This window comes from Lycium barbarum, chromosome 6 (assembly GCF_019175385.1).
Source record: "Lycium barbarum isolate Lr01 chromosome 6, ASM1917538v2, whole genome shotgun sequence".
NCBI classification, from domain to species: Eukaryota; Viridiplantae; Streptophyta; class Magnoliopsida; order Solanales; family Solanaceae; genus Lycium; species Lycium barbarum.
The window spans coordinates 15,167,195-15,179,844 of record NC_083342.1 but is presented as its reverse complement, the minus strand read 5'-3'; the positions used below and the strand labels follow the sequence as shown (position 1 = coordinate 15,179,844).

At 33.3% G+C, this 12,650-nt stretch overlaps 1 protein-coding gene and 1 long non-coding RNA gene across 2 annotated transcripts; both read right to left on the bottom strand.

The window, feature by feature from the left end:
• Positions 1–246: 246 nt before the first annotated feature.
• On the bottom strand, positions 247–1,111 carry LOC132600848 (uncharacterized). Its single transcript, XM_060314263.1, has one exon. It carries the CDS (start codon positions 834–836, stop codon positions 411–413), a length of 426 nt encoding a protein of 141 aa, XP_060170246.1. The 5' UTR covers positions 837–1,111; the 3' UTR covers positions 247–410.
• Positions 1,112–7,772: 6,661 nt separating this feature from the next.
• Positions 7,773–11,921, bottom strand: LOC132599588 (uncharacterized). The gene is made up of 3 exons (XR_009566882.1): positions 10,054–11,921; positions 8,875–8,975; positions 7,773–8,579 (listed from the first exon to the last, which is right to left on the bottom strand). It is a non-coding gene; the product is annotated as an uncharacterized LOC132599588 (long non-coding RNA).
• Positions 11,922–12,650: the final 729 nt, after the last annotated feature.

Sequence of the window (12,650 nt, the reverse complement as noted above, 5' to 3'; positions counted from 1 at the left end):
ACTGTCAATATTTAAAAACTGAAATCAATTAATGTGAAAAAACCAAGTCGCCTACTGCAACAAATTAAAATAAAATACATCGATAACTCGTGTAAATTCTTTTGATTTTACTGTATATAATTAACTCCTTATTCTTCCTAGTATTAAAATTACACATAAATGCACCTACAGAAACATAGTAAGAAACATGATTTTATTTTAACCAAGCAAATATACTGAATCTCCTTCATGATCAACTGAACTGTATGGTTCGAAAAATGTCCTTCTTATAAAGCTTCCGTACATACATTAGTTTCAAATATTCGAACACAAGATGCGATATAAACAAAACTCAAGACAAAGTAGACAAAAGTATAGCTCTGAAATTAAAATTCTATATGATCTTATAGTAAACATAACTTAAGAGTAAATTAACCAACCACATCAACTTTAGTAGTGCAAGATAGCAACCTCTGAAAAATCGAAGCCAAAGCAGCACAAGATAATTCCTTAGCCTTTCTAAACACTTTACACTTTCTTCTCCTAGTCCGACGGGCTAATTTTCTCTTTGTTTTACCATAACATTTCACATGAACTTTCTTCTCATCACTGACATTCTCTTCTTCCCTTGAAAAAGTATAGCTCCTCAAATATAATTGTCTACACGAAATGCTATCCACCACTTTCGGACCAGAACCTTGACCATGACCACGACCACGACCATGTCCATTGTTTTTTGAGCTGACTGATCTTATAAACTCGGCATCGGATTCAGGCCACTTGTACAAGTTAACGTAGTTGGCACGGACCGGACCACGGGCATCGTTGACACAATTTGATATGCATGTAGAGGCCATTTTCTTGATTTTCCGACGTTGGAATTTTATTATAATTAGAAGTGTTCTGTTGTGTTTATATATAAGTGGAGTAAGTATATAGGGATGGAAAGAAAGCTTATTTTTTAAGAGAAGTTAGTTTAAAGTCATGGGGTTTTAGAGGCGTGGAGAAGGACGAAAAGGGTGGCGAAGGTAAAGTGCAAGAAGGAGTTTGTGATGAGTTATGAAAAGAGTAATTGAGGTGCGTTTTATGCATTTTGTTGTGTAAGAGAAATGCTGTAGGAGGGTGGAGTGGAGTATGCAATAATTTGGCATCATTCGAGTTTATGTGGAAGAGATTTGTCCAAATTAATGCTGTACTTTAAGGACAATACGAATAATTTAAGGAATTTTTTTTATTATTTGTATATGGTGCTTGTGTCAACCTATATCGGCTTATTATAGTTAACTATTTCCTTTTCGATTTATGTGATGGTGTTTGATTGAACACAAAATTTAAGAAAATAAAAAAAACTTTTAGAACTTGTGGTCTATAAGTAATAGTAAATATTTGTGTTGTTATAAATCATCTCATTAAGAGTAAAATGAGTATCTTAAATTATTACTAAACTCCTGATAGAATTCGGATCGAAAGTTCAAAGCTATAATAAACTCCTGATAATTTCTAAAACACATATGATAAGTGGCAAAGTAGAAAACAAAGACTAGGAAAATTTGCGCTTTTAGTCCTTGAAATATCGATAGACTAAGATTTTGATCATTATGATATTTCATTAAGTATATTTGACCTTTAATGAATTAAAATGTGTATTTTTAACTTCATAAATTGTTAAATCATTTATTCATTCATGTGTTATGTGAAATTTGTATTATTTTTCATATTTGAGTGTAACATGAATGTAAAGGGGCCAAAAGCATAAAGTTTAAGTAATTCAAGATTAAATATACTTAATGAAATATTCTAATGACTAAAATTAATTTTCCAAATTAACGAAGGGATTGAATATGTAATTATCCCCGAATACTAATATGAAGGTGAAATTTCCTAAATCTGTCATTTAATACCACGTGATCTCTAAGTTGGAAAACACACACTCCCCCTATTCCTGCAATATTTGTCACATACGTCTCAAGAGTCAAATATAGCATTAATATACAGTTACTAAAGTATTTCCTTTTCAACAATCGAAGGGAACTCCACCTTTCACCCTAAAAGTTAAAACACTATAAATTACTTAAGTATATAATTTCTAAATTGGACTGTAATAATAAATTGTGTCTATAAAAAAAATGTATAACAATTTTGTATTAAGATGAGCTATTGACGTTTATTATCCAACTATAGAAACTTCACATATAGTAATAGAGTTTGTCAAGTTTCTATTCCCTGGACTTATAGGCATTTGAAATAGAGGTATACTACCAGTAACGGATTCAGGATTTCCATTCAAGGTGTTTGGGAAAAATAAAAACTAAATACAATTTAATCAGGGTGTTCAAAAGTTAATATATGCATATAAACACAGAAAATTTACCCTATATATACATTGTAATTTTTCGCCGAAGGTGTTCGACAACATATATATCCGCCCCTGTATACTACCATCAAGCAAGGATGTAGTGGAATGTACTAGATTTCTTTAACCAGAAATTTTGGATTTGAATTTTAAAACAGAAAAACTTCTGGTATGTATCGTTTTTCCCTTTATATGCACTGTACATGTGAATCTTGATTAATTGGCCGGGATTTAGAATACCAAATAATTTAACTACCAAGAGAAAAAGACGTAAGGTGTGTTATCTTTTTGTCTGTGATTAAACGTGCACGAAAGTGAAATTATTAAAGACATGATACAGACTGCCAAGGCAACCGTGGAAGGTCCAGTAATACCTGTATGTCAAAGAATAAAAATGATATAGTACAAGATGATTTTTAAAATTTGTTTTTCTCCATATCTTGACACGTCGTCTTTTCTTTTATATTTCAGCTAAATATTCTGGTGGGACAAGTTTTACAAAATGGTCACTAGTCTAATTTCTCAAAGCCTGAAACACCACTTAATAAAAAAATTGTCATTTTCTCCTTCGGAATGAAACGATTTCAACCATGTAGTAATATTTTCTATTAGTCAGTGATAATCTAGAACAATTAAGTTTTTGACTCATACCAATATGGATAATTTTATATATTGCTCAAATTCTCATGATTAACGAGGATGTTGGACAATAATCAAACTACAAATTGATATTCGTGAAAGGCATTTTTTTTTCTCTTTTAATTAGTCTGGAAATCACTTATTTGTGGACCTTAACTAATACTTGTCCGAAATAGTGTTTACAATTTACAATATATTCCCAAAACTAGTTCCATGAGGCCCGTGCTCAGCCCGGGCCCAAACTCTTGATAGAGAAATAATAATTTTAATTAAAAAAATATAGTTACTTGTGTCACATTTTTTTACTGCATAATTAATTTAATCTAATGGTAGATTAATCATTTGTTGTTGATAAGTTTTGTGGATAAAACTGTTCACAAAATCTTCTTTTGCAGTTTAAAAATTAGCTAGGAAAAAATCAATTACATGAGAATCTCACTGATTCAATACGAATAAAATATGACATCATACAATGACCAAAATTCAAGATAGTTTGAACTTCTTCAAAGTGATTATTGAAATATTTGTTTCTCTAATATTTCCCCCGTTTAATTTATATGGTACCGTTTAACTTGACACAAAGTTTAAGAAATAAAGGAAATTTTTTGAAATTTATGATTTAAAACAATCCTTAGACATTTGTGTATCTATAAATTATTTCATTTAGGGTAAAAGAAAATTTTTCAAGTTAAATTATTTTTAATTATAAAAAGATAATTTTTTTTTATTGACTAAAAAGAAAATAATACCACGTAAATTGAAACAGATGGAGTAAAAGATAAGAAGAAATCCACAAAAAATTACACTTTTTACAAAGGCCAACGTAAATTGTGTTAAGAAAATCAATGATGGAAAAATGAGAATACAAAAGAAAAAGTAGCATCCACGTGGAGCAATTTCATAGGGTCAAATGCCCATTTGAAGGGCAAAAGCTAAAAACCAGCACAAAGTCGGGGTAAAAGTGCAAATGAACCAAAAAGTGATCTAATGAGTGATAAAAGAGATCCCAAAAAACTGCCACGTGTAGCAGCCTATCAAACCATATGTGAGGACGACAAAAGGCATGGATCAGCTCTTATATTAAGTAGTAAAATCGACGTTTGAGTTAATCTATTACTTCTCCATAAGCCGATGAAGAAACACTCTTAAAAAATTTCCATCTTAGAATGCCAATAAAAGACCTTTTCTAAAATTTAATATTTGGTATCTGAAACTAGTTTCTTGTCCTTTGATTTATACTACTATCTATTGTTTCTTGTACTTCAATTATTTTATTTATCTGTGGTAGTTACTACTCTTTTTTTCAGACTGTTTTATCATGACTTTTTTATTTTCGCTATTTTTATTTTCATATTACTTTGAATTGCTTGTCTTTATCTGACTTTATTGTCATGCTTTCTCTTGAGTCGAGGGTCTTTCGGAAACAGTCTCTCTACCTTTCAAGGTAGAGGTAAGGTCTACCCTCCCCATACCCCACGCTATGAAATTTCACTAGATAGGTTGCTGTTGTTATATTTGAAACTAATTCGATTAATTCTGATTTACGCGCGCAACTAATAGAAAACGTGGCCTGGACCTAGATCCTTCTTATTGATGGATCAGTTGGAGAAGTTGCCCTCGATCATGGCCCTCCACAATAAGAGCACTTTTTATGTCGGTAAGTCATTTTAAATTTTGGCCACTCTTTAACTGTCTGTACCAGAATGTTTGGCCTTTCTACTTCAATACTTCACAAAGCTACTATCTCACTTTACGTCTATATCCATTCCTTCTACCAGCACTTAAACCATATATAGAACAAAAAAGGAATTTGAAAACGTATTAGAATGTCAAAGAAAAGACGGTTTGGCTTTGTCCTAATCTTAAGGACGCCTGAAAAATATGTCCAATGACCACATAATAAGTTTAATGACTACAGATATATAAAAGAAAAGAAAAGAACATTATTCATAAATGAGATAGATAGTTTAAACGAATATAGGAATCCAATTACAATCATTATTGACTCGTCTGGGAGGAGTTCAATTACTTAAAGTCGGAATATTTAACTTTTGAAGTTTGAACCACTAGCATAGGGAATTCTTTTTTGGGATTAATCATTAATTTCGTATTTCCGTTTCCAAATTTTACAGGTTGAGCTATTCTCGATTATCGCGTAGAGCTCATTAAAAGGGAAGCACTCTTTATTAGGGGTTTCTCTGATCTTAAGACTCGAACTAGAAACTTTTTATGACTGAGAGAGATCTTATTCGTTTCATCGCACAACTCACAATGAAATAGGAATATATAACACGTAATAAATTGAAGGTGCCCTACCCCTCTCGTAACAACAACATTCACATTTGTGCATTCGTATGCATAAAGCAATTCAGTTAGCAAACGTTATACAATTAGCAACTGTTTATTAATCAGGCACTGTAGCTTTGGCATTTAAGTTCTAGCTTCGGGATATAAGAGACGTAGAAAACACAAGCAAAATGAAGAAAATTAAATCAGAAGATTCAATTTATTAGTAAAATATTTTATGATTTAGACGTAGTAGAGAATTGAGAATTCAAAAAAAAAAAAAATTTTAAATTTGTTTTTTGATTAGAACGGTGTTGATAGAAATGAAGTACTTCGTAATGAAGTTGAAGCACACAGTGCAGGTAGAGGTGAATTCAGAATTTTAAGTTTATGGGTTTAAAACCATGATAAATTATTTAAACACATTAGGTGAATTTCTTACTATATATACAAGGTTTATATTTTATTCTTAATTAACAAAACTCCCTTATAAAAATGAAATGGTAAATTTAAAACCGCAAGATTAATGGCTATTTTTTGTATATTATCTACAGTTAATTAAAAACTATAGTAAGATTCAACAATTCTTTTTTATATTCCAAAACTTCTAACAGTCAAACCAACACACATAAAATAATGTAATGAGAATAATAATACATTCATGTTAAATATCTATTTGTAATTGGTATTTACGTCAAATTAAATACTCTTAGCAATTAATAATTTAAGTAAAAAAAAAATATTTATTAAATTAGTTCAATTTTTCTTGTACCATATATTCCTTCCCCTTCCAAACGACAAGCCATTCGAACCAAAGAAAATGCCAACCCACCCCGAATCTTAAAGTTTCAACCATCAGTACTTAAGCAGTAAAAGTGCCCCGACTTGAACCACTTAAAAGACATCTCTTATATAATTAATTCATTAAGGGTCTGTTTGGAAAGCCACCTGGCAATTGGAATTGGTGTAATTACTAGGGTAGTAATTACACAACCTAGTAATTACACAGTTTTATAATTACAATGACTTGGTTGTTTGTCATAACGTAATTACAATGTAATTACAAGTGTGTTGTTTGATTGCACAAGTGCAATTACACAGTTGGTTTAATTTAAAAGTAAAATTTAACTATCAAAGATTAAAAATTAATATTTAAAAAATATTTGCCATTATAAATGATATTAAGTTTAGGTATTTAAAAATTAAAAGCAGACTACTTTGTGAGAACATCATGGATTGGATATTTGACCAAAAAATAATATTTATAAATATTCAAAAGTTTGACAAATTTTTTTTATCCACTATAAAAATAAACAGCATGCAATTTGAAAATTGAAATAACAAGTCGATAGTACTAAAGAAAATAAATTAAAATAAAAAATAAATCCAAATTCAAAATAAAAAGTTTAACATAATACGCTTATGTCAAATTTCAACATTACATAAGTAAGTTCCAATGTAACTTAAGTAAGTATAATTCAAAAGAAGGGGAAAGTATAAGTCTATAACCTCATTCACGGCAAAATTCTATTTTAATAATATCACTCATTATATGTCAAGTTTGTTAATGACTCATTCTTTCTAATATTAAGAGGTGTAGTTTCAAAAATTAGAATAGTAACACAGCTATGTTAAATGAATAAAATAAAAAATAAAAATATGAGCAATTGGGAATGAGAAGAAAGGAAATGAAAGATAAATAATATTAAAAATATTTTTTTAAAAATAAATAATTAAAACGTAAAATAAAAAATAAATAAAAATAATAGAAATAAAAATGAATTAAAAAAAGAAATTAAAATAAAACCAAAGAAGAAAGAACTAAAAAAAGAACTAAAAAGTAACCCCGTAATTACGGGGTATAATTACACCCAATTCTCAACCCCTCCATGAAAATTGGAGAGTGTAATTACACCCTCTCAATTACATCCAATTCCCATCTACCAAGTAATTACTTGGTCAAACAAACAGGCCAAATTGTGTAATTACACCCAATTACAACCAATTCCAATTACCTAGGTGGCTTTTCGAACGGGCCCTAAGCGGGTCGGATTAAGGATTGAGTCTAGTTTACGGTGGGTTGGATCCTAAATTTGTTTTAATATTACTTCTAATTTTTTTTAAAAAAATTCCTATAATTTACATATGTCGCGTCATAAAATAGGTATCGAAAATTATATTTTGGATTAAAATGATCATAGAAGCTAACTAAACAAAATTGAATGACTTTGAAAGCCAAAACAAAATTGAGCGACTCTGGTGATCAATTAGCATAAGTTGAGAGACCATCCACACCACTCATTCAACTTAAACCATTTTTCTTCCTTCTAATTATTTCTTTCTGTATGCTATTTCTTTTTTCAGTTGAATAAACACCATTCTACATAAATTAATGCTGATAACTCCATTAAGTTTTTTATTGTTAATCTCTCTCTTCAATATTCACGAAAATAAACCTAAAACCTAGATCTCGTAATGGCCACGACGGCTGGCGGCCGGCCACCACCGATGGCTGGTTTGCCTCCTACCAATCCCCCCAACATCACAACCAATAACCCAAAACTCAATTATGTTACTGCACTACAACCAGTCACACAAGAGGAAGATGTACCCATTAAACCTATCACCTATTTGCATGGTGAACCGACTATTGCGTGGACAAAGAAAGAGTTTGAGGAGTTCACGAAGCGTCAAAAATTGAAATATGCGGTGATTGCTAAGTTTTCATATGGACGGCCAGATTTGAAAGAATTGAAAACGATTATTCCTATTCAATTGGAGATTAAAGGTCCCTGTGACATTGGTTTTTTAGAAGAGATACACATTCTAATCTGATTATCTAGACTTGAAGACTATGCTGCTCTCACATCAAGTGCGTGGGAATTACAATTCAGGGGAAGAATATATCCTCTAAGATTTTTAGTTTGGGATCCTTGGTTTAATCCGGAGGAGGAGACTACGATCTCTGTGGCATGGATATCTTTTCCTGGTTTACCTACAAACCTGTTTAATAAGGAAGCAATATTCTCAATGGCACATGCAGTTGGCACACCTTTGGTCATTGACAAAGCAACAAGTAATAGGACACGACCAAGTTGTGCTCGGGTGAAAGTACAAGTTGATTTATTAAGAGAATTACCAAAGAGAATACATATTAGTTGTGTAGATGAGGAGACTGGAGATATAAAGTCTAAATGGCAAATAATACAATATGACTGTCTCCCTAAATATTGCACTAATTGTAGATTGCAGGGGCATGATTTATAAGGTTGTTGGGTGGTGCATCCTGAATTTAGAACAAAGCCAGAGACAGCAACAGTACCTGAAAGCCAAAAGCAAAAACAAGATAATGGTCAGACCAAGCAGGATAATGTGCAGCATAAGCAGGATAATGCTCAGACTATGGAGAATGCTAAAAAAAAAAAACAAGTACTAAGCCTGTTCACACAAAAGGAAAGAGAGCAAACACAAATAGCAACAATATCACAAAGATGGAATGTTGTGACTAATAACAAGAAGAGAATTAACAGTAATGAGGTGGTGCAAAGAACTGATGGTGAGAAAGGGGTCACTAAAGGGCATGAAATACAATCAAAGAACAACTTTGAGGCACTCACAACTGTGGAGGAGGATCAGTCCAGTGAGAACCAGCCAAAATGGGGGGAAATCGAATCAGCCAAACCTTGGGTGGGAGACTCATTTGGGAAAACACAAGAGCCTGCAATAAAAATACACAGTCAAACACTTGAGGAATACAGTTCAAATGGAAAATCTGCTAGCAAGGAAACCAAAGGAGAACGTAGCAGCACCAATGATACAGTAAACAACAATAACAATAAGGAGGAAACAATCAGCAGCAAAGTGATGCAGCATGAAGATAATGATCAACAACAAATAGTGGACAAAGAGAAGGATGACAACAAAGAAAACAAACAGACTGAACTTTCTCCTCAAAATGCAAACAACCAGGCAATCAGAGAAGGGGCACATGATGAAAATAAATTCGAGGATGTTGAAATTAGACATAAGAAGATGAGTGCGGACCTCAACAAAGAACCTGACAAACCCCCAGATGATAGTAGTGCAATGTCAACTGGAGGTACAAAAGATATTGGACTTACGGATGGTGACACTCCATCAGCATCAAAGGGAAATGAAAGTATGGATATAGAGAGACAACATGAAGTGGATACTCAGAAATCAACTGCTGGAAAAATTGATGCAAATATGGAGAATGTTGCAGACAAGAATTTGGAGAAAAAACTGGACAAAGGAAGTAATGTACTGAAGGAAACTTGCCAGTTGACTGATACAACTTTTGAGCTAGGAAGACAACAGCTACTTGAAGAACATCACAAAGAAATAGATATAGGGGATGATGATGAAGTGGATGATCAAAATTTAACTCAGTTCTTGAACCAGGTTATGAATAAAGGGAGTGTATCACCAAGACTGTCACGACCCGACTAGGGGCCATGACGGGTACCCGAGGCTAACCACCGAGCACCACTCATTTTATTACTTATCATACTCATTAAGCGTACATTCATTAATTTATACTCAATCATAGGAAAACTATTTTTCATTTGGAAACATAATTACTTTTATATACATAAGCCCTTCGGCTATCAAAATAATAATATAGGTATAATAGTAACATTGTGAGACCATACTACCCACACATGCGTGTCTACGAGCCTCTACTAGAGTACTAGACATATGGACAGGACAAGACCCCGTCGTGCCCAAAATACATATATACATATATATATACAAAAGAATAAACCAAATATCACCTCCGGAGTAATGGAGTGCTCCTGTAAATCTGCTGATAACTTCTACGAGTCTGGATCACCTCCCTGTCTACCTGTGGGCATGAACACATCGTCCAAAGAAAACGGACGTCAGTAGGAACATTGTACTGAGTATGTAAGGCATGAATGAAATGAACATGATAGAGAAATCATAAGTCATAAGGTGAAGATACAACCTGCGTAACTCTTAAAAGTGGATACATTTCATACATATATCATATCTATAATTAAAGTACATGTATCATCATAGCGCATACATCATCGTATCACATAAATCATCATCGTCAACCCACGTCCGGGTAACCATCATATGCCGCCCACTAGTGGTGATCATGCCCGGCCCTCTAGGCTCGGTGTAAACATCGCAGCCCGCCTTAGCGGTGACATGCCTGGCCATTTAGGCACGGTGGAATCGTATGCAGCCCGCCTTCGCGGTGACATGCCCGGCCAACTAGGCACGGTAGAATCGTATCGTCATACAATCAATCATAAACTCATCATATTACACATCTCATAGGCATATCATAATCTTATCATAACCTAACATCATCATATATTCATCATTAATCCTACATTAGAACTTGGAGGTAATCATGGCTATGTCGAGGTGACATAAGGTCGTGAACCCCCCGACTACGTTATGGAGTGATCATGATCATCATGTCTCACCTTGGAGGAACTAGCATTTTAAGGTGAGTGTACACAAGGAAAATCATTAATGAAACTATACTTAGGATCATTAGCTTCATGGACCTCTTATATTACTCTACGATTCTTCATACTTATATTTATCATCATCATTATCGTGCTCGTATCATATCTCCTTTCTTTATCATGTGCGTAGATGGCTTCTTATAGTCATGGACTCATAATTTCCGTTATTTAGGAAGATTGTGGAAAATAAGGAAGATTCATGCCTTAGAAGGAAAGGATTAGCCTTACATACCTCTTTCGTTTAGCTATTCTATCGTTTGATCGTTCTTCTTCGTTGCTCGCGTTTCTACCTTCAAGAAAGTTCATATTCATATTAGATAATCAATAACATAAGCGCGTTTGGACTAAGCTAGAGAAATTTGAGCAGCATCTCCTTTATTTATGCTACTTTCTCCATATCATATATCAACTCCCAAACGTCAATAACAACATTCATAATATCATCATCAATAACTTTTATCAAATTCATCATTATCCAATCTCCACAATTTTCTCTCAAGGTCATCCATAATCATGACCATAGCACAACTTTACATTCATTCTCATCTAATGTTTCTATCCTGCTCTTGACATCATTCATAACGTAGTTACAATCTCAACATATCAATATTCATGATTCATTCCAAGCTACTACTCAAAAATGACACTATTCCCACTTTCATGACCCATTTCCTATACCCTTCCACAATCCAAGTGTTTCAACTTTTCAACACCTTAAATAACATGTAAATACCATAAAACTTACCTTAGATGGTGTAGAAATAAGCCTTGAGTTGAAATATCTCTCTTGCACCAAAACCCTAGTTCACTTCCATTGAAATTTCTTGACTTGGATGAACTTTGATGTGTTTCTCACACTTAGTTTTGTTGATTTGATGAAGTTGATCATCAATTTCTCATGAGTTCTTGTATATGGAGTGTGTGGAAGGTTCTAGAGAATTCTTGAGTTGTGGAGAATGAAAAATGAAATGAAATTAATGAACTTGGGATATTCTTTTATAAATTAAAATCTGTCTCGACATCATTATACGGACACTTATACGGTCCGTATAAGTGACCCTGAAACTGATTCAGCGACCACCCTTTTCTGTGTCAATTTGACGACATATTATACGGTCCGTATAAGTGACCGTGAAATCACCCCGTCAACTTCTCGCTTCTGTGATCATTATACGGCACATTATACGGTCCGTATAAGTGACCGTATAATCCCATCAGTGAGGGACTTCACTGTGATGATTCTGCGGTACATTATACGGACCGTATAATCGGCCGTAGAACCCACCTTTTCTCCGATCTTGTTCTTGTCACTTCGTTTGATCTCCAATCTTTATGGAACCTTCTTGACACTTGTTTATCACCTCATTAATGATCTAAGGGACATTAAAATTCTTCTCCAAGGCACTATTAAATCATCATTAACTGGTTACTCGTAAATCCTTTCCAATACCTATCGTATGCCCTGCCTTTTCTTGGCAAACTTTCTTGTCTTACTCCGAATGTCCTTGAGACCTTAATTAAGGTCATCAAATGTCATTCCTTACTTATTCAATTACCGTATTATCGTGCTCTTCATTAGTCTATTTATTATGCATCAACGGGGAATTTTCCGAGGTGTAACAAAGACATTATGCCAAAGGCAAAAATGAGGCTACCAAAAAGCAAGGCAGGGAGAAAAGTGTGCCACCAGCAATCAGTGGGGATGTACAAACAAGGAAAACAACTTCTAAATCAAAAGGTTCCCAATGAATAGTGCTCTCATATGGAATATATGATCTGTTAACACTCAACAAGCTTTTGAAAGAGTGGTGATGTTAAACAAACAAAAAAAAATCAATTTTATTGCATTAATGGAACCTTTTCAG